Genomic DNA, 22,918 nt, shown 5'->3' with positions numbered 1-22,918 from the left:
CCTCAAGGTTTTTTATTTCTTTTCTTTTTTTTCTTTTTTTAACAGATATCTAGCATGGTTTGGAATACTAAATATGATTCCTCGAATAAAAGATATCATTGCATAACACATTCTTTGAAAAAACCTTCGGTATACTTTCAGCATAACCCACGACAAAGCACGAACTACAATATTTATACTTTGAAAAATAAAATCGGCAATTGGCATAAAATGAAGAACAAAAAGGTTGTTCCGGAACAAATAGAAGGTAAAAAAAGGAGGGAGAAATGGAAAAATTGATAAAAGAACAATTGCAGAATAAAACATGTGTATTTGAAATATAAATATGAGGCAGAATGAAAAACGTTTATTGCTAGTGTTGTAAACACAACATAGGATTTTTTGTGGTGTCAGTACAGAATAAAATAATTTAATAAGATATGCAAGTCATTTTTGTAGAGTGTTTTTCTAGACCACTGTCACCAAAAACGTAGAAAATCTGAACTTTACATGGAATAAAATGTAGAAGTTCAAAAGAACCAGCAAAAATATGATGCTCAATATAATATAATAAAATATAATAATCAGAGAACAGTAGAGATATCAAAATTAAAAGCATAAGAGAAGAAACCACAATCTGACACAACGGACTGGAACAAGGACTTAGGAAAAAAGAACAAATTTAAGAAAAAGGTAATCGGCTTATAAAAATGTCTTAAATTAAAACAGACATATCACCAAGAGATTCATAGGAAGAAGTTCTTATTAATATAAAAACCAGCAGCTCAACCAATATATGCGGTTCGATGAGCCTTGAATGCTGCCGTGTAACTTACAAATAAATACATAAAAACTATTGTTTTACTTTCATTCTTAATAAATCCCATATTCCACCTTCTTTGAATTCCACATTCCAATATTTGCTTGGTGTGCATCAGTTATATTTAATCAAACATGAAATACCTTTAAGTCTGCACAATAAGTTTGCATAATATCTTTTTGCTAAATTTCTGGATGTGGTTAAAATAAGGAAGGTCACATGAGCGCTCTACAACCTTTTAAAGGCCGGTAAATGCCATTGACTTGAATTAATTTAATTTTCCATTAGGAGAATGAGACATTTATGTACCTGCGTGGCTACCGGACCAAAATAAGTATATGTAATGCATGTGCTTTTGCTCTTAGGCCTAACTTTTTTCTTTTTCTTTTTACATTATATTAAAATTAACTATCTTTGCGTTGTTAAATACATATTTGTTGAACATTTGTTGATTTGAAACATGTATTTTTCATAATCTAAAATTAAAGTAGTCAGAACTTTAGTACAGAGTTAATGAACCAGTATTGGAAACTTAGAATATGAAAGAATAAAATGACAATCAAAATCACGAAGAGGAGTGTATTTTAGACTTCTTTATTGTTCTGTGTTACAATTTTTGAAGTAATATAATTATATATCATTCATTGCTGCATTGATCTTCAATACACAAACATAATTAGATTAGTTATGTTTAATTATTTTCTATTTCAATTGTACCTGCTTCAACGTGTGATTGCTTTATTCAATGCACTTTTTGGAAGAAAAACATCTTTACGTTCCGCTGCTTATGCGATGACAATAGATTCAAATGAGATTCTCCGAAGCTCTTGAAAGACAAATGTAATAAATTAGCTCCGAGAGTCTTTAGCATCAGAGCTGCATTGTATTATTAGTGTGTGTATTAAGTATTAAGCTACTTTAATTTTAATAAAAGCTGCCGGGAAGTTGTTTTCCTTGCTTTGAAATCCTACATTTGTATGAGTCCAGACTCTTCATCAATAAAGTAAACTTGATTCTTTTCTTTTTTTTGTTGTACTGTTGTTGACTAGAAAGATGCAGCAACGTTTGTGGGCACAGGACTTTCTGAATACAAGAAAATACCTTTTATTGCTCACTTGTGTCCCTAAAAAAACAACTGACTCAAACACCAAACAAAAACAGAGAACATAACATACTCACCTGGACAATACGCTCCTTTTTTTTAGGTAAAAACTGAATAATAAGTTGACAACTTGAGTTCTTATTACCCATTATTGCACCATTTTCACCGTAAGTGTTCGAAGAGACACCAGTTTACACCCCATCAGCAGAGGCAACTATTCCTAGACATGGTCTTCTGCAGACCTCATTCTCTGAGAGGGAAATGTGGGCCAGACTCACCAGTTGTGGATTGTGTTAACTTTGAGAGTTGCTTTTGGAGTGACTCTCCAAAAAGGTTACGTGACAGCATCTGCACTCAAGGGAACATCTGCCGTCTGGTCTTCTGAACTGAGACTGAGCCAGCAGTGGCCAGTAGTGGCTCAGTCTTGGCTTGACTCGTGTGAACAGCATACGCAGGATGGAAGGAGACGTGAGCATTGGTTCAAGGAGCGTGGAGCGTGGCACCATTGAGTTCATCTTGACCTACATTATTGTAGGTCTGTTTAAACTACTTTATATTTCAACTCTTTCACTTTTACAACAATGTCAAGATCGTCTGGTTTTACATTGATTTCATGGCTATCAAATTATAAAGCTTTTGTCCCTTTTTTAGAGAAGATAATCATTAAAGACATCATTAAATTTAATCAATATATTAAAAGGTTAGGAGATCTGTAAACTGAGACACTGGGAGCCTCCTCTTAAAACAAGCTTAAAATATAGACTTGAATTATTTTGGGAACAATTTCTCATGTCAGTGCTTCAATACAAGTGGAACATTACAGAAGAGCAGTACAAATGTATTTAGATGTATTTTAGTCTATTTAAGGTGAAGAAACGGGACTCATATGGACATGCACTGCTGCCGACCACCCCCTTTATATCGTAATAGGCACGGATATCTATAGAACGTTTCCCTTTATCGACATGAGGGTGAGTGAAAAATTAGTGAAATTGGAGTTTTGGACGAATTATCCTTTTTAAAGTGTCAGTTTTTAATTACGTGACCAATCATTTTACTTACACAAGGAGTGAAAATACATGATCATAGTGTGTTCTATTTCTCTGAAGCAAGAATGGTTTCGGTTGCATCTTTCTACTCCCTCGTAAGTTATTAATTATCAGAGGGACAAGAGTAAAGGTTACAAACGGAAAAGAAAGACTACATTATCTTAGATGGAGATGAAGAATGTTTAGTGTTTTTTCTGATTGCTTATCTGTGTAAACCTTGTATATGTTAAATAGAAAGATCCCCCTACATTTCGGTTCAAACCAAGCAATGATTTAAGCACAAGGAATCATTTAACACGTGAAACTTACGTCAATACGTTTTAAAACGATTAAAACTTAGTCCGTTTCTGTCGCTCCAACACGACGTCACGTCCGGGTCTTAATACTTTGCTTTATGGAGAGAAAGGTCAAAATGCAGAGTGTAAGGGTCGTTTATTCGCCGCTTCAAGTCAAACAAAGATACAAACTTTACGATCGAAAGGACTCGCTCTTTGCCGGCAGCTCTACAGGTCAATAGCTCCGGGAAAGACGGTCTCGTGTTATGGGGCTTCACTGTATTTAAGGGAAAGTTTCCTGTCCAGGGGGTCGTCTCTTCCGGGGCAGTGGTTCTTTCAAGCTTCTTCATGTCTCGGGTCACCTGGAGAGTAACTTCCTTGCTTCCCTGTTGTGTGGGCAAGTTACTTTGTCTTCCAGCCCCCCTTCTTTGGGTCTGTTCCGTTTTGCTCTTTTGTTTCACAAAGTCTGAGTGGAATGTTGATTGTGAATGTGTATTCAAACGTTTAAGCTCTTAGATGAGGCTAGTAATTTATACTTTATATTTTGATTATCTTTTTAGCATTAATTTAAGTATGGCGTATACGTATAGTGTATAATAATTTCTAGTTTGGTTAAGTACATCTGATAACACAATCGTCACACTCTACCTCAGTAATGCTCCATCACATATACTCACATATACTTAAAAATAAAATATAGTAATATATATTATTATTATTATATTATAATAATAAAAATAAAAAATCACTTTCTGAGACTTTTTCTTTGAAATAAACACTTTCCATCACTGCTGACTCATTGCTACAGTTGTGGGCGTTCAACAACCTATTCTCATTATTTAATATGTTCACCTCTTTGGAAAACTCTTTTTTTCTGAATTAAGAATCAGAAAAAAAGAGTTTTCACAGATTCCACAGGAGTTATGATTCTTGTTACAGTCACAGGGTGTTTAAGACACTTTGACATAGTGATGGTCTGATGAAGCTTCATGAAGCAGGGTCATTATTTTCAGATGAATGTAAATCTTCTTGTTAGAGCTTTCTTCAAGGACTTACTATAATTTGAAATGAGCATGCAATGATGGTATATCGTCTAACAATGTTCGGACTTGAAGCTCCTCCATGAGTGGAATCAGAAATGTTCTCTCCTGCAGGGTACATTGGGCGGGCACCGAGACGGCTACCAAGTGGTGTGGATACATGAGTGGTGCCGTGCAATCAGGCGAGCGTGCGGCGCTGGAGGTCCTGGCGGATCTCGACCCAAGTAGCCTGACCCGAGAGGAGCTGCGAGCGGTTCAACCTGGTCAAAGTGACGAGGACTCCAGGAATCATTCAGAAACCGGAAAACTCATGACGACAGGAATGGCCGCGATGTTGGGAATACTGGCGATTGGTGCAGCGCTGCTGTTGTCCTACCAGTCCTAATAGAAAAAAACTCAGGAGAATACAGAATGGAACTAAAAACACACCAAAACCAAAATATATTATGGAATAATCTTTTCTTTTTTAAATAATCAAAACTTTCAAATGAAAAATTGTCAATATTCGTATGTTTTCAAGCTCTTTACGGTGAAGGCCACTGACTTCGATACATATTTCTGTTTCTGTTCCATAAATAGTTCTTTCATGTTTCACATAAAGGTTTTTGCTCTTTGTTTCAAAGACATGGTTATCGCGTAGGTATTTCTCAAGCTTAACACAGCTTTGTTAATGGGGGCAGAAGATGCTTTGTAAGTGGAAAAAAGCAGGTTAATTGCAGTCATTGATTCTGAATAAAGGCTGGAGGTTTTTATATTCTGTTAGTAATTGAAGTTCAGAAAAAATATCTCTAGGTGTAATTCTTTTCAGTTGAACAAAAGATAAAAAGATAGGATTTGCTTTTCAAATATTGCTATATGTTTGTCCGACTAAAACACAGGCTGCAACTCAAGGGTCTAGCTTCTTCTTTTTTTTTTAAACATTCCTCTAATTCCGATCATGCAATATGTAGTCTACGTGGACCAACTTTCAATGTGGTGCATTGTCAGCAACTTCTGTACGGGTGCCAAATTGGATTTACTTTCTATTACAGCATTCTCTATGCTATGCTAACCGGGACGTTCCGGTTGTTGTGATGACAACGGCGCCATCGTAATGCAATTCAAGACTGTTGTGGCCGTTTTATTGAGATCATGTCAGCAGGAGGTTACAGCAATGCCGAGTCAGCATATTTGGGTATTGTCATGCTAATAATGTAGCTATGTTGGCGGCCTTGGAGAGAAAGCTTTCACTGTTGTGTGTATGATTTTTCGCATTGTGCGTGACCAAGTTGCCCGATCATTGAATTATTCAACATGTCATCAGTCAATTTGATTTCTTTATAGTTAACTCAAGCACTATTTCAGGGGGGTTTCATTCAGAAATGACTGGCTGAAGTCTTTACTTGGGCGAACAATATAAAACAACTTTAAACTACTTATGTTTAAGGTAAATTAGAAGATTTGGGTCTATTTTCCATAGAACTGTATTTACACTTTAAATTCCATCAATTAAGCCAGCAATACATGTAAACACATAAGTCATCTGCGCAACATAGAGTCCAAAAAGAAAGTCCATTCATTTCATCTCACCCTAAATTAATTGTTCAGTCAAACTCAACTTCCATTTTTTCCACCCAAAGTTAGCACATGTCGCTCACATTACTTGACCTATCCTACCTTTGAACATTAAATTAACTTTATTTAGGTTGTTTAATTTGATTCTTTTACAATTTATAATTAAAGCGATTCTATGCGATTTGAAGTTGAGCGACGCCAGTGGACTAAAGTGGTAGTGCCTAGGTCGATGGGAGACCACATTTCCCATGAGCACTCGCTAAACGTCGCAAAAGTTGCCATGTCCCGGTTGGCAGCAGTTGGACGAATTTTCTGTTTCCAGACTTCCATTGGCTGAATGAAGGATGGACAACGATGAGGTAATGAATCTGATTGTGGATAATATAATATGATACACGTTATGACTGCTTTGTAAATAACATAACTTTAACTTTGTTTTTGTACTGTAATTCCCCCCCCCCCTCCCCTTTCTATTTTGTTCTTTGAGTAAAGCGGTACTTTTTTTAGAAACAACTCTCCATTTTTTATTTTTTATGACGGTTCTAAAATATATTTGTGAGCGGCGTTTTCTCTAGTCTGCCAGGTGCTGCCGATGAAAAGGAATTAAACAAATTGAACATCTTACCGTGTTAAGTGTTGGCGATGCTTTGAACGTTGCTATACTTAATTACTTGATAATTACAATGGAAAAGATTATAATGATGAGACACAGTGAGAAACAGGTGTGATTTCTTTTTTTTCATTAAAACAATTATGACAATACTTTCAATGACTTTTTACTTCTCTCTCAGAAGCCTTCGCTTACATGCGGTGAGTCGTGCGACTCAAAATCTACCAAGGTATATAAAGTCGAAAATGTTGCAAAATACATATGCTTTAGAATTATAATGAGCATTTTCCATCAATATCCCTCGAAAGTCAGTTTACAATTCTATTGGGGGAACACAAGGGACATTATGCACATTCCTTTGTCTGCTGGCATTTAGAAGCACATTTTTAATATCCTTACTGTGTTTGTGTTCTTTGGCGAGAACACAAACGCACATCATTTTTTTTTTATGTAGTTAAATTAAAATATCCAGTTATTTTTGCACATGACGTTGAAGATAAACTAAGTTGCTTTCTTGTTTCTGGTTTCCTTGCCATGCCTACTTTAACTGATTAGCATTATTATTACTATAGTGTAATAACCCCAAACCCAACCCTAATTTTATTTAGGTTCAGATCCCAACCCTTACCCTTAACCTTAACCACTTTCCTAAAACTTAATTCAACCACTTTCTCCTTATTATTATTTCTTCCTATGTTCCAACTTGGTTTCCATCCAAGACAATTGCTTCACCAGATTGAGACTTGCACCCTCACCCTAACATCCCTGTTTCAGGTCCAGCGTTTTTGACATTATTGTTTTCTATAATTTTTAGACATAACATTTATTTTGGATTTTTTTTTTCTTTATCTTCACATTCTTTTTCTGTATTGTTTTCCTATTTCAATTTTGTAACTAACATTTCTTTATAATTTTCGTGACTTTCTACCACCAGATTTGCGAGGTTAGAATTAAACAGCCACCCCTTACAGTATTCTCCCTCCTTTGGTGTGAGAACGATCGCAGGTTTACTTTTCATTAAAGTCCTATTTTCTTGACATGTTAATCAAACCCTTAATATCAGACTCTATGTTTTTAAAAGCTCTGAATGTTGAGTCCTCTTAAAACCACGTCACTATAATGACAGTTGACCCCTCTGTTAGCAGACAAATTTGAACTTGGAAAGATAAGATACGTTTCAATGTATTTGCAGTATAATCGTAGTAATAAAGAAACCTTTGGTTTAGTTTTTAGTGCCACTTATTCCTGAAGCATAGAGTTATCCAGTGCAAGGGTTTTAAATCAGTTTTGATTTCTGTCCAGACTTCCTGCTGACCATACCACAGAATTTGTTCGCCTTAACGTATCCTATCAAGACACCCAAGCCGCCGGAGCCGGTGTCTAAGGAAGTAGATTGGAAACCTTTAATGTCACTCACTCACCATTACTGAAACAGCTGGTGCCATTGACAGATCGCTACAGTGCTCTCATTAGGGAGCATTTCCGACTGACTCACCTTTGTCAGGGACGGACCTTCACTCACACATGAACAAGATCCCCAAAATAAAATAAAATCTCGGCCCTAAAGTTTGCCTTACTTAAAATTCAAACAGCCAAGCATAAAAACACAATTAAAACATAAAGACACAAAAAAAGATAATTAGAACAATAAAAATCTTTAAATAAAACATACAAATAAGATTTAAAATGGGTAAATGATTCCATGTTTCTAAGTTCAGGTGGCAGTGAGTTATGACAGCAAAGTAAAAAAAAAAAAAAATCGAAACACTTGAGACATTTAAGCTTAGTTTAGTTATTTCATCATCATAATGATTAATCTCTTTTTCTAAAAACGTTTTTTTCAAGGACTTTTTACTGTCGATCTATTAACCAGGAATTGGGTGAAATGATTTTCTTAAGCCCAGTAGGAAAGCAAATTATAACCCAACAAAAATTATAGCAATAAAAAAAAACATTAACAAGAAAAAAAGAAAAAAACAATGCATGATGAATCAACTTTAAGAGAAAGGAACTGTCATAGTGACCATGTGATTCTTTTATTTTATTGTTTTTTTATTCTCCCTTTGTTTTCCCCTGGATCGCTTTGTGAATAAGTTTGTGATGGACTTTTACTTCTGACCTTTTCAACTTCACAGGTTCTTTTTTAAAACTTTTTTCTAAGTTGCTGGTCAGCCGTGCCACTGTCGTTTTCTTTGTGTCGAGTTGTGGATACGTTTTGTTTAACACAGCTGGTACGAGAATAGCACTTTGTGTGGCAGAACATCATCTGCTTGTTTGAAGACTTTGAAAGCTTAAACTTTCAAGGGCTTTTCGTGAGAAATTGACTTACTCAAAATCACAAAAAAAAACATGCTCACCCTAATACCCAACATAGTTGACGTGTTAACTTGAAGTCAATATCAATTGTGCTGGGTTTTAGTTGTTTTTTCTATCTCAGTTTTTGAACAGTTACGTTTTCGTGGAAAGAATGTCAGAATCCAATAGCGTTTAAGTGAGACAAGACAACATGACCATGAAAACACGCAATTGTTGTTGTTTTTCATCTAAAACTGACACTTTAAGTGGATCAAAGAGAAAATCCACCCCCTTTTGTGTGGAACCCCTGGTGTCACTGAGCATGTCTCCAGCGTGTGGTTCTCATTTAACAATGTGACTCTGGCTAATATTTCAGCACTGGTAAGCAAATGAAACCCTCTTCTTGCTTGTCTGACGTCCTTCCATTTAGGCTCTTTTATTAAAGTGTTTGATGTACCCCTTTCCATAGGGGTTTTTCCTTATGCATTTAAGCATGCCATTGTGGAGCTGGGCTTAAACCCAACTAAACACAGTAATTTAAGGCATATTTCTAAGCTTCCATTCTTGTCAACAATCTTTGAGAAGGTTATGTCGGAGCAGCTGTCATTGTTCCTGGATCAGAGCGACATTCATGAGAAGTTTTAATCTGGCTTCCACAAACATCACTCTACGTTTCTGGTTCTCCTGGATCTGTCCTCAGCCTTTGACACAGTTGATCATCAGATCCTGCTGAGAAGACTGAGGGATGAAGTGTCCTTGTCTGTGTTACAATGGTTCTCGTCATAAATTTCTTGGCGCAGTTTCATTGTATCTGCCAATCAAATAAGGTCTGAATCAGCGAATCTGTTGTGTGGAGTCCCTCAAGGTTCTGTTTCAGGTCCTTTATTATTTTTGATTCCCCTGGGTAAAATCATTCAGACATTTCCTGATGTTTCTTAACACATGTTTGCTGATGACATCTAGATCTACTGCTCATTTGATCCAACTTAGCCCCAGAGGCTGAACTGCTCAGTAATTGTTCGCTAGAAATCAAACATTGGCTGAGTGAAAACACTTTGCAGCTAAATGTGGACAAAACTGAAACACTGGTGATTGTGCCTGATGATAAGCTTCCAGGGTTGAGTCAGTACTTGGGTGACTACGGCCAGTCCATCAAATTGAGCCCGAGAAACCTGGGTGTTGTATTTGACAAAAGCATTTCTCTAGTAAAACACTGCAAAGAACTGACCAGAAACTGTTACTGAGAAAAATCTCTAAACTTGATGTCACAACACGATCTGGAGCTTGTTATCCATGCATTTGTGTCTTCACATTTAGACTATTGTAACAGTTTATTTTCATCTGTAAACAAGGATGTGTCTCGCCTGCAGTTAATACAAAACTCTGCAGCGAGAATTCTGACCAGCTCTAGTAGAAGAACTCACATTTCCCCAATCCTTAAAACTCCTTAAAGCATTGGCTGGCAGTTTCTTTCAGGATCAAATTTAAAATTCTGGTTCTTGCTTTCAGAACTATTCAAGGTCAGGCTCCTCCTTCCATCAGTGATCTGATCCAGACTTACACCCCAGCTTGGGCTTTGAGGTCTGTGGATAAGAATCTACTGATGGTTCCTGAACATGCTTCTGGACCACAGGAGAAAAAATCCAGTCTGTTGCTCCTAAGCTTTGGAACGATTCTTCTCTCTCTGTGTTTAATGATCTACTGACTCCTTCAAGAAACATCTTAAGACATTCTTATTTGTGCAGGCTTTCTATGACTTTCTGTGTTTGTCATATGTGTCTTGGCCTTTTATAGTATATATTTTAACTGTGTATTGTTTTTGATTGTTTAAGCACTTTGTGAATCTAGTCTAGAAAGGCACTTTACAAACAACCATTACTTACTTATTTACTTACTTAAAACAAACTTATAATAAAAGCAGGTGTGTCCAAATATTTAAACTGTTTAAGTCACACATCGTTTAATCACCAAACTGTCAGTGAAAGAAAGAGTTGGAGTTGGATTGTGATATTGTGATGTGTTTAGAGGCTCGACGTTAACGTCCTGTACAAACATTTCAATCAAATGCCTTTTCTTTCATTATCAGTTTTACTTGAGTTGTAAGATATTTTTCTTGGATTCATTCACAAATCATTCATTTTCATCTTCTACACTGAAAAAATATATAAACGCAAAACTTTTGTTTTTCGTCCCATTTCTATGAGATGAACTCAACGATCTTAAACATTTTCTAGATACACAAAATAACCATTATTACCACAGTCCTAAGCCGTGGATGCTTCCTAAAGTGTCGTCCAACTCAATCAAAAAGACTGATCCATCTCAGGCCAGAGGCAGTTTGACCAGATGCTGTGCTGCATGAGGAGATAGTGAGATCGGATAATGAAAGTGTATTTAAGAGTCATGGAATGAGCAGAATGGGGTGAAAGGGAAAATGACGGGAGGGAAATTATGAAACATACTTTTGAGTCTAATCATTTTCATACAAAGTGATTTACATTCAAGTCAGGGATCATATTACTTTCCTGCACTTATTCTATGTAAAGCTTTCATTGGACACATCAGATTAATAATGTCAGTCTTAAAGCAGATTGAATCACTCGTGAGTCACCTCTGGTGAGACATGAGACTCCTCATCCTGGACCTCCTCCTGACTTTGAAGCTGAGTTTGAATTTACGCTTTCAGTTTGAGAGAGAGATTCATTTCCAAATGTGCTAGACCACGATCTGCGTTTCCTTCCTTTTTCGCTAATAACGGGAGATGCTTCAGACGACAAACTGGCTGGACAGTGATCTGTCAGCGGCATGAATAATTCAAGACATCTGCTCACAGGCATACTGCCCTGTCTGTGCGGTCACAGTACTCCGAGTGTTATGGATGGAGGCGGAGTAACTGAGAAGAGCACCGTGAGATGCAGAAACACATCTGAAAAGAGTGAATACAAAAACACATTTGTTGCTTTTGCAACACCGGGACTATAATGACAAGACAGCTCAGCTCGCGTGTTATTTCCGAGGCTATTTTGTTGCATTTTCACATGCGTGGCAAAAAAAACAAACAAAAAACACGGACCTTTGTACAGGTTGAAATCATTACTCACAACTAGACACAAAGACACTCAAGCCCTGTGTTAGTAATATTCATAGGAAAAAGGATGGACTCTTGCTCATCATCAATAGTATAATAAATAAGCCATTTTTTAAGAATTCTTTTTCATTACTTACATTAAAAATTTCAATTTGACATTAAACAAAGACTTAATTTTCAATTGAAAGGTTTTCCATCTGTTGTTAGTTGTTTGATAACAGTCGATAATTGTTTGATTACAGTTGAACATTGTTTTATTGAAGCTGGAAATGGTTTGATTATAGTTTAAAATTGTTTCATTACAGTTAAATTGTTTTATTTAAGCTGAAAATTGTTTGATTAAAGTTGAAAAATATTTTATTACAGTTGAAAATTGTTTGATTAAGAGTCAAATTGGTTTGATCACGATTACAATGGTTGATCTAAAGTTAAAAATTGTTTAATTTTAGTTGAAAATTGTTTGATTACATTTGGAAATAGTTGAATAAAGTTAAAAATTGTTCGCTTAAAGTTGAAAAATGTTTGTTTAAAGTTAAAAACTGTTTGGTTACCATTGGAAATTGTTTGTTTACTGTTGGAAATAGTTAAATAAAGTTAAAAATAGTTTGATCACAGCTTGAAATTGTTTTGTTTTTTTAAAATTCATAATTGGGTCCACAACAGCTTTACATTTGTATTGTAAATCAACATTCTGGGATTGCACCTGTATAAAAGTGTTTCTATTGTATAAAAAAACATGAATACACTTAGATTTAAATTAATTTTGTTTAATTAAAAAAAAGCATCTTTTCAGTGTCCTGCTGTGTCCTTCATTTAGTTTTCTTTTGCTATTCATTACATTTTTCTGACCGTTAATTACTATTTTTAACGGTGTCATCTCATCCTCTTCTTCAGCTGGTCCTCATAAACCACGTCCATGAACTGGAATGCTTGTCTTTTCCTTCTTATACATACTGTCCCCCCTCTCATTTACTAATTATGTCTTTTAGCCATTTACTGTATCTGTTTTAGTGAAATAAAGAGATCATTTATTAAATTCTCTGATTCCGTTGTTTCAACATAATATTCTTATTTTAACAAACACAACTTGAGGAATGTTGTGTACTCTTCGATATTTGAAGATGGTGTCTTGCGTCTCCTCCAGCAGTTGTGTTTATCTTTTCATATCTGTCTGTGTTTGGTTGAAAACTGGAGCTGTGTGGAGTTAAGAGCTCCACGTTCCTGACTTTTATCTTTCCAGTAGCTCAAGTGTCTATTTTTTATCTCAGCTTTAACTCCAGGCTGTGTGTTTATCTTTTTACGCATTTGAAAATATATATATATATATATATATATATATATATATATATATATATATATATATTTTTTTCCACTCACCTGATTCCTTGGCTGCTTCCTCTTCCTTAATCGACTCAAACTTTTGAGGCAACAACTTCCACCTTTATATTTTAGTGAATTTAATCGTTGTTTTATAGAGAAACATGATATAAGGTTTTAGATTCCCCAGCAGACACACAAGATTGCTTTTTTTCTCCCATCTCTAATTGTGTTTCTTTGACAGATTTAATTGTTTTTGTTTTTTTAAACACACCAATCTGTTGGGAAATTCTAACTTTCACATCTGCCAACAAGTCGGAACAGTGTTTATGTTTATTTATTGAACATCTAGTTGTTTACAAAAAACCCATTTATTTAAGTATATTGCAATGTGACTATTTTCTGCTTCCCATTCTCGTATAAAATACAGTGCTAAAAGAAACACAAACAGAAAAAAGGGCCACTTGTTTTGCCAAACATTTTGGGGTAAAAACTTGTATTTCCATGTTCATGCTGGACCAAGTAAAGGTTCCTAGTTACTCTTTTTTGTGTGTTTGACTTTCTTCCGTGAGTGTAGTCGACCCTCTCATGGGTTGTCCCTGGCATGACGATCTGCTACGATGCCCGGACTGGACGGTCCAGATGGTTGAAGCTGGAAACTCGACATTTCCTGGACGGTTTCTGTGATGCAGCAACATTTTCATGCAGCGTACAAACTTCAGAGAGATCCTCCGAACTTTTACATACACAGTTATAAATACTGTGGTTCAAATGACGGGCTGAAAAGCGATCGTGACGTGATGATGAAGATGTTCGTGGCATCGTGATAATTGGTAGCTTCTGGTACGTGTGTGAGAAAATGGTATCTACATCGACGACCATCTGGACGTTTGCGCTGACAGCTTGACATGTTGTGTTTGTGCTGAAAAGTCCATTTATCAAGATAGACACTGAACTCCTCACTGGGAGCACAGCTGCAGCTCTGGCTCAGGTTAAACTGACTCCTCATGTGTTTTTAGAATGAAACCTTTTCAACCAGTGTACTCCTTCTTTATTAATATTATCACTTTTCCTTTCCAGATAAAATATTTTAAGACAACATTATTCCTCATTTTGGGTTCTCCATCATTTTAGTCTCTTCATGTCTTGATTTACATCATTTATCCACATGAAAATGTGACACTTTTACTTGAAAGAAAATATTTATTATACACAATAACAGGCAAAAGTAATCCTGAAAACGGATATAAGGAAGAAGTAAAAAAAAATTAATACAAATAATTGAGAACATGAAAACTAAAATAGTGTGTTGACTATTTATTTCAAAATACTATTAAGTTGATTTAAGGCAGCTGGGGCCCATTTATTTTAAATCACAGGTAAGTTCTAGTTATAACTGTTCTATATATTAGTCGAAACTTAATCAAAGATTAATGTTTAATATCATTTTTAAAAATCCACTCACTTACCTTGAATTTTGTTGAAAGAGGTACTTATACGTTTAGGTTTAATGATATGGAAAACAGAAAGTTACTTAAAGGATCCTCTGACTGTTATTTTCTTCTATGACTGAGAGTTTATAAAGCAACAGTTCCTCCTGCTCTTTAATTAAAGTCACATTTTATTTTCCGTTTAAGTTATTTAAATTGATTTGACTCACATCCCCCTAAGGTATTATGACTAACAAGTTAGCACAACTTTAATTTTTGTATGCATTAACTCGCATTAAAGTGATAGTTCACCCCAAAAAAACAAACTTTAAATGTCTGCCACAAACTCGTCAAGGCTTTAATACAAGAAGGACGTTACAGACAAACAGTTTGGAGGTATTTGGATTTTTTAAGTCTCTTTTCGGACGAAGATGAAGACAACTGAGCTCCAGTCGGCAAATTAAAATGGACAAACATTTATGTCTATAACTCTAAAAAAGGAACAGATTAGTCGAGATGAGGGTGAGTAGAAAATTAGTGAATTTTGTTTTCTGTCGGATAAATAACTAATAACTAATCATTTACGATGGAGTATAACGATGCAATTGAAACAGTTCTTGCTTTAGAGATAAATGGAACTGACTATGAGAATGTATTTTCTCTCTCCTTGTACAAGTAAAACTATTGTGACTTTCTTTGTTTGATTTTTTTTAGCTACAAGTCAGATTCCTAACTTGACATTTTTACTTATTTAGCACTCAACATGCTTTATATCAAAGTGTTTTACACCCATTCACACATACTGATGGGAGTAGGCCGCGACGCTGCGTGCCAGTTGACCATCAGTGTCTTTCTGAGGAACACGACACAGTAGTAACTAAATCTACAACTTTACACTGTACCGTCTGAGCTACCACCCCCCCCTGTCCACTTTTTTTTTTCACATTTGTTAAAAGGCACTTACCACTTTGCTCTGTTCAAATCCTTTCACAACCCCTCAACCATTTATCACATGGAAAAAGAAAATCGCCCTAGCATGATGTTTTTCCATTTATAGTCCATTTGAGAAGAAGAAATGAACTGAGTGGAACCGTACTTCAAAACATTAACGTCATGAAAACCGAACGCTTTTGTTGCTGAAAAACAAAAATAGTTCCAGAACAGATTATCATAATTTTGTGTTAACTAGACAGACTTGTGTTGATGGAATTAATTCACAAACAAAGTAGGGAATATTTTTTTTTCTCGTTTTTTTTACAACATTTTTCTTTTAATTTATCAGCCATTTATTGCCGTTAAATAAACTTGATAAAAACAAAGCAGGGATTCCAGTCTTTGCCGATAAAGCAACAACCAACATACATATTCTTAAACAAAGACATCTGCTCACTGAATATCAACATATTTAATAGGGATAAGCAGGAATTTACAATAGGTAAAAAACGTCCAGTGTAGAAAGGTTGTTTTTTTTTCTTTTTTTCAAAAGACCAAAACAGACAACTGAAAAAAACAGTGCTTAGAATATAATACAAAATGTATCATGGGTGGGGAAAAAAAAAAAGCACACACAACGAACGGTGCAGAGCAACATCTTCAGTTTCCAAGGCAACAGATGGGATGATGATTCCAGGAGAGGTGGAAAGTGAAGCAAACATATGCAATCATTAAAACAAATATATTAAAAGAAAATAAACATTGTGTCTCTGAGTACTTGCAGTTTCAGATTGACCTCTTCACAAAGACATGTACATTGACCATGTGGTGGACATGGGTTAAGAGCACTGTTTGACCGGGTTGGATTTGAGGCTTGTCTTTAGAACACACAGCTTTGAATTCAGGATCTTTCGAGTCACAAGAATATTTAAAAAGTCAGTCGTTTTCAAATATATATCAAATTGGTAAGATTTTTTTTAATGAATATTGAGGTATTTTTGACTCACAAATATTATCCTTAAAAGGGACCTTCTGACCCCCCCCCACACCCACCTCCCAAAAAGGGAGGAAGTAAATAATGTGACCATCTGAAGTCCCTGAACGTCTCTGTATTAGAATTAATATAAATCCTGCTTTACCTTTTCCTTATCACACTTTTTTTTTCTAATTCATATTTTTAGGTGTAAGCTGAAAGCTAGGATTTCATTTGTTAAACATCATTTTTTTAAAAAGATCCCATACTTTTCGAAATACTGGTGTGAAAAATGGCACATCAAGTAAAACATCAACGTCAGAAAGTCTTATTTTAACGTGGATAGAAAACAAACTTCATCAACAGAGCCATTTTTTTGTTGTTGGAATAAGCTGATTGTTTTTTTTACAAGCAAAACAAAAACAAAACTACATTTTTTTTCTTCGGCGGGGATTTATCTTACACTCCTTTGCCGATTCATAAGACTTCCAACCGTAGTGACACTTAGAAAAGTGGCTGCTTCCTAATGAGGCACATTTAAACCCACCGAGCAGTTGATAAATTGTCCTTTGAAACAAACAACTTGGGGAAAAAAAATAATGGTTTTGTGTTGATTGGAAATCCTCCCCGAATTGTACACAGCTTTGTTTTCTGCCAGTTCCTCTGACTCGGTGCAGCTTTTGCGCTCCTTTAAATGTTAAAGCCTCTGGTGAAAGCAGTCTTGTGTCTCAAAAAAAACCGACAGATTATGGTCCCAAGTCTCACAAGTTTCTGAGCATCTTGATCCTGCAATCAGAGGTTCTTGTCGGTGAATTGGCTCTTCACGTCCCAAAACACACTTGGAAAAGAAACAAATCCTTCCGCCTTATCTCGACCAACTGTTGCCGCAACAATAGTGGAGCCATAGATATATATATATATATATATATTTATATATATATATATATTTAAAAAAGGAACCCGGGACGTGGATGACGAGACAAAATATCCTGCACCTTCAAATTGTTCATCTCACTCTCAGTGGATGGAAGTCAGATCTCCCAGCCAGGCACCAGGTAATGGCCGCGGACATGTGTACTCATTCTGTAAGGAAACAAGAGAGACAAATTTAAAAGTTAAATACAGGGTGAGTTTACCTCCGTCCTTGAACACTTAAAGGCGTGACAACATCGATCTCACTCTTTGAATACGTTATTGTTTTCTATAGGATGGTGGCGCACAGTAAGTAAATAAGTAATTTATATTTATAGAGCGCTTTTCCAGACCAGGGTCATTAAGCACTTAAACAATCAAAACAATACGCAATAAAAATATATACTTTAAAGGTCAAGATAACACCGAGAACAACACAGGAGTCTCATAAAATCAAGGAAAAGTCTGCACGGATAAAAATGTCTCAAGATGTTTCTTGTTTCTGTTTTGATCATAGTTTTCTTCACAATAAAGACTTGCATTACAGTTACAGGTACAGTTCAGCTTGAAGATGAAAGACAACATCTTAGACACATTAAAAGCAAAAGGAATTATCCGACACGGAGAGAAAAGAGTTACAAGAACGGAGACTTTCTAAAGAATGTAAAGGCTTACACAGCGTCGAACACTAACCCTGGCAAACATCTCAACAGCTAGCTTCTTTAACAATAACATTCCTTTAAGATCAATGATCTTCATTCTTCTGTGCAGACTTTTGCTACCTCAGGACGTCTTCTGTCCTGCTTCATCATGTTGCTCATCTTTTGTTGGATGTGCTGGAGCATTGCTTCCATTATCGGTGACAAACATGAGCGACTTTTCAAAAAGTTTTTTTTAATGAGTAAACGGGACTTCAACTGAGCGATTGAAGGACACTTTCTACCACACATCCAACATTTATATTTAACAAAAAGAGACATTTTTCCAAGCATCTGTCCGTCTGTCATACGAATCAACTACTCGTAAAATATTTCAAAAGTATCACGGAACACGGACGGTTCAGCCAATCAGTGGCGTTGTCACATGTAGCCCTGACACATTCCATTAGATGAAGGTAAAATTACAAGTTAATATAAAAGTTTAATGTGTTGCACGAAGTGAAAAATGTTCATTTGAAGGTTGTTTTTTTCACTCATTAAAAAGCTTCTTTGAAGACTATAGAGTTTGTGATGTCATCAAGTGTGAAATTGTAGGGGCGGAGCAAATGGTAATTACACAAAAAAAACCAACAAGAACAAATTGAACATATTCGTATTCAATTAAATAATGATTAAAATCCTTGAATCCATTTTCAGGTCATTATTTCCACGGCCTTTATAGAAAGCATCTGGCTTTAAAAATAAAAATGGTCAAAAGTGGAAAAAAAACATAAAAAAATTAAGAAAAACCATGAATTAATTCACAAAAGTTACTTGGTAGGTGAAAATCCTCTGTTAATTTGCTTGAGAGCAAATTATATCAGAATATATTACTAGAATACTCAAATGTCATGACTTGCTATTTGCAATTTAGAACACCATTTGACATTTCTCACTCGCTGGCAGCAAGAGCATGAATTCCTCTTTAACGACCAGAAACAAAAATGACGTATTGGAAGTTTTTCCCCCGTGAGCATGTTTGTCAAGACTCTTCCTGACCTTTCATACGTTTCAAAGCTAGCGAAGATTCTAACCAGATTTTTTTAAAGGATAGTAAAGAGTTCAGGAAGGAATTATCTGTCACACAGAGCCATGTGTGATGATTCACGGCAAATAAAATGAGAAACTTATATAGCTTACAAATGACTGCACTGCCTACAAGAAACTACCATTGACCTTATTAACATTTCTCCTTCTCTTTCTCTGTCACAAACACACACACACACCTACACACACACACACACACCTCCCCATCCTGCCTCGATAATCTCAGTCCTAATTAAAATCCTTAAAAGCACCAGCTAGATGGAGACGAACGAAATGTCTCGCTTAGTTTTCCGAGCCCACAAAGAGCATTAACAATACCTGGAGCTCTTCCACATTAAAGCTGACTCATTTCTGCCGTGTTTTCCACGACAATTCCTCTGCTTCCTGACGTCAATCCGCACTAATCTCACAGGCATCCATCACTTCTCCCGTGGCTGCGAAGACGAACGACGGCATGAAACGAATCCAACTGCGTTTGTGACTCTATCGTTGGTGCCGGGACTGTTCTTCCCACTCGGTGATGACAAGTAATCTTTTCTGTCAATACCTGGGAAAAAATATGTACCATCAGGGAGATTACAGTCGTGACTCAGAACGATAAGAATATGATCCATAAGCCTGCCGCGTCTTTTCATGACTCCATGTACGGATCGAAATTGTGAAAAGAATCTGGACGGGCGAGACGTGAGGCTTCACAAAGGAAATAGACTCACATTTTCCAGATGGAACCGACTTATGTGTTTAACTCCACAACAAGAATGCTATCAAAGTTTCAAAGCCTCCTGTGTAGGAGGATCTAGAATGTCTTGTTAGGGTTCATAATCCGGGAGGGAGCCCTTTTAAAATTCTAGAGTTGACCTTGATAAAGCATTTGGATGATTGAATTAAATTGTATTACATTATTTAAAGTGTCATATCATAAGTTTATCTTAAGATCTAAATTCATGACTTAATTAATTACATTACAATTTCTTCATTTTTACTGTACAGTGTCTTCATTTTTTAAGGCCACTAGATGTCACTCTCAGTTTCAAGGTGATGCCAAGTTTCATTGAATTATCGGAGCCTTACATTGTAAAGAGGAGAGTGCCATCTTGTGGTCATTCAAAATGTAAACACTGTATCATGATACAGTGTCTTCACTACAGAGCTGTATCATGATACAGTGTCTTCACTACAGAGCTGTTTCATGATATATTGTCTTCCCTACAGACCTGTATCATGATACAGTGTCTTCACTACACAGCTGTATCATGATACATTATCTTCACTACACAGCTGTATCATGATACAGTGTCATCCCTACACAGCTGTATCATGATACATTGTCTTCACTACACAGCTGTATCATGATACAGTGTCTTCCCTACACAGCTGTATCATGATATATTGTCTTCACTACAGAGCTGTATCATGATACAGTGTCTTCCTACAGAGCTGTATCATGATACAGTGTCTTCCCTACAGAGCTGTATCATGATACAGTGTCTTCCCTACACAGCTGTATCATGATACATTGTCTTCACTACAGAGCTGTATCATGATACATTGTCTTCACTACAGAGCTGTATCATCAACTTATCACTCGCTAAAATGTATATTTTATGGCTTTTTATATAACTTGAATTTTTCAAATCCGATATACAGCAGAATTACTTATTCCCTTTTTTTTAATAGTCACTTCAATCTTTTTTGAGATTATAAATAAATACTTGCAAAAAAAAAAAGAAAAAAAAGTTTCTACATGATCTTTGACCTCACAAGGGTCACATCAATACAGTTAAAGGGCTGCTTGTGGCCCCAAGGCCAAGTTTTGCCCTGGTCAGAACCCGATGGATGGTTGGTACAGTCTTGTATAAGATGGTAAAAATCGTCTTTTTTGCTGTTACTGATTTTTTGTCTCCCTGCATTGAATTGCTAAAAAAACATTTTAGTGTAACATTTTCTATATTTTTATGTGTATAACTGTGAATTGAAAATTATTTATAAATATCACGCAAAATCATCAATCTTGCTAATTCCATTGTTTTAATAACAATAAAAAAAACAACCTGTTCTTAAGGTATAAAAATGATACAATTTGACATAGTAAGGATTAATTTATACTATCAATCACACTCACACAACATTTGGAAATCAATAAAGGGCCAAAAAATATTATGCCTGCTGGTTTGAAAGCCTTGGTTTAATGTCGACACATGTTTAAATTTACAGAATTAATCCAAACGCTTTCAAAACACACACAAAAAAACGCAAACGATGAAAGAAAGAGTAGAAAACTTAGTTTGGTGTTGAACACCACAGGGATGCTTCGTGTAAAGGAGGAACAACAGATTATTTTGCACCTGAAACAGTGTGTTGAAGATAAAAGGATCTCCCTCAGAGATGGACCCAACAAGGATGATAAGACAGCCACAAGTTTAATACTCCTTCACCTGCTAAAGACATGAAATCCTCCCTGACAACACCTTGAAGTACACATGGACAACAAAAGCCTTCACGGCTTCTATTGACGGTTTCTATTGATTAACCTTTCCACTGCCAAGAACCCCGGAGAGCCGCGTCCACTCTTCTTCACTGGTTTATAATGCCTGGAATACATGTCCATCTTTTTTTTTTTACCATGCACAACCTTTATACGATGTGCTAAACTGAAACTTTATTTAAAAGAACCACAAGACGATCAATTTAGAAAAACAAAACGAAACAATTACTTAATCAATCTAGCAGCAGCTTTGAGAGCTTGAGTGCCAACTGAAGGAGGGTGACTTTACATGCGACTTTTGAATCGTAAATTAGCTATAGGGAGTTAATCGCGCTCCTGAAACAATTTATGTTGAACGACTCTCAGTGCAAGATTACAAATTAGTTTAATTATTTAATTAGTTCAAGAGGAGTGTTAGGAGGTTGATCAGGAGGGCTGGCTCTGTTGTTACCATGAAGCTGGACTCACTGGTGACAGTTGCAGAGAGGAGATTTCTGGTCAAACTAATGTCCATCATGGATGATGACAGTCATCCTCTGAACACTGTCATCAGTGAGCAGAGAAGCAGAATGAGTGCACGAATGCTCCTCCCCAGATGCAACACTAACAGACTCATGGACTAATTTGTTCCTCGTCCTGGGCTGGGTCAGATCACTGATGTAAGGAGGAGCCTGACCATGAATAGATCTGAAAGTAAGAACCATCATTTTAAAGTTGATCCTGAAAGAAACTGGCAGCCAGTGAAGAGATTTAAGGATCGGGGAAATGTGAGTTCTTCTACTAGAGCAGCTCAGAATTCTCGCTGCAGAGTTGTGTTGGTTTCGGTGTTGTCTTGAAATTTTAGCATCTATTTTATTGGGTATTGTATTGATTGTTTAAGTGCTTTGTGACCCTGGTCTAGAAAAGCGCTCTACAAATATTACTTGCTTACTCACTATTAGATTATTTAATTCTGAGTTTGGGGGCAGGAGTGGAGTGAAAATATGTTTTAATCTATGTGAATATTTGTAGCCTTTTCTTTGCGTTATTCCTCTTTAATCTATGCTTTTATCTTTAGATTTCTGTCTTTTGTCTTTTTATTCTTTTTATTGTTCTTGTTCTTGTTTTATGAATCTATCGTCTGTGTTGCTGTGTATAAAAATAATAGAACAACACTCGCTTTAAAGGTGCAACATCCAAAATTTAAGACAGATTTTGAAGTTAATTAACTTGAAAACTTGTTTTAAAAAAAAAAATAAAGCCAGTAATGTATAACTTACCTAATTTGAATATAAAATAAAGATTCATATTTGACAAATTAAAAATAATTTA

The 22,918-nt window shown here is 35.9% G+C and overlaps 2 protein-coding genes across 3 annotated transcripts in view; one reads left to right on the top strand and one right to left on the bottom strand.

Moving 5' to 3' along the window:
- Positions 1–4,865, top strand: part of LOC148079501 (putative flavin-containing monoamine oxidase A) — a 47,800-nt gene extending 42,935 nt beyond the window's left edge. Inside the window, exon 12 of the mRNA XM_087791071.1 lies at positions 4,380–4,865. Coding sequence (XP_087647197.1) covers positions 4,380–4,650 — 271 coding nt within the window. The 3' untranslated portion in view covers positions 4,651–4,865. The remainder of the gene's footprint in view (positions 1–4,379) is intronic.
- Positions 4,866–15,945: 11,080 nt separating this feature from the next.
- The window catches only part of lrrtm4l1 (leucine rich repeat transmembrane neuronal 4 like 1), a 54,820-nt gene continuing 47,847 nt past the window's right edge, over positions 15,946–22,918 (bottom strand). The window contains exon 3 of one of the 2 annotated variants that reach the window (XM_087791100.1): positions 15,946–17,548. In XM_087791100.1, the coding sequence (XP_087647226.1) occupies positions 17,483–17,548 (66 nt within the window). In that variant the 3' untranslated portion in view covers positions 15,946–17,482. The remainder of the gene's footprint in view (positions 17,549–22,918) is intronic. The other variant, XR_015711326.1, reaches the window with a different exon arrangement.

Source organism: Callionymus lyra, chromosome 5, assembly GCF_982586985.1.
Source record: "Callionymus lyra chromosome 5, fCalLyr1.hap1.1, whole genome shotgun sequence".
NCBI lineage: Eukaryota > Metazoa > Chordata > Actinopteri > Syngnathiformes > Callionymidae > Callionymus > Callionymus lyra.
This window is presented reverse-complemented; position numbering and strand designations above follow the sequence as displayed.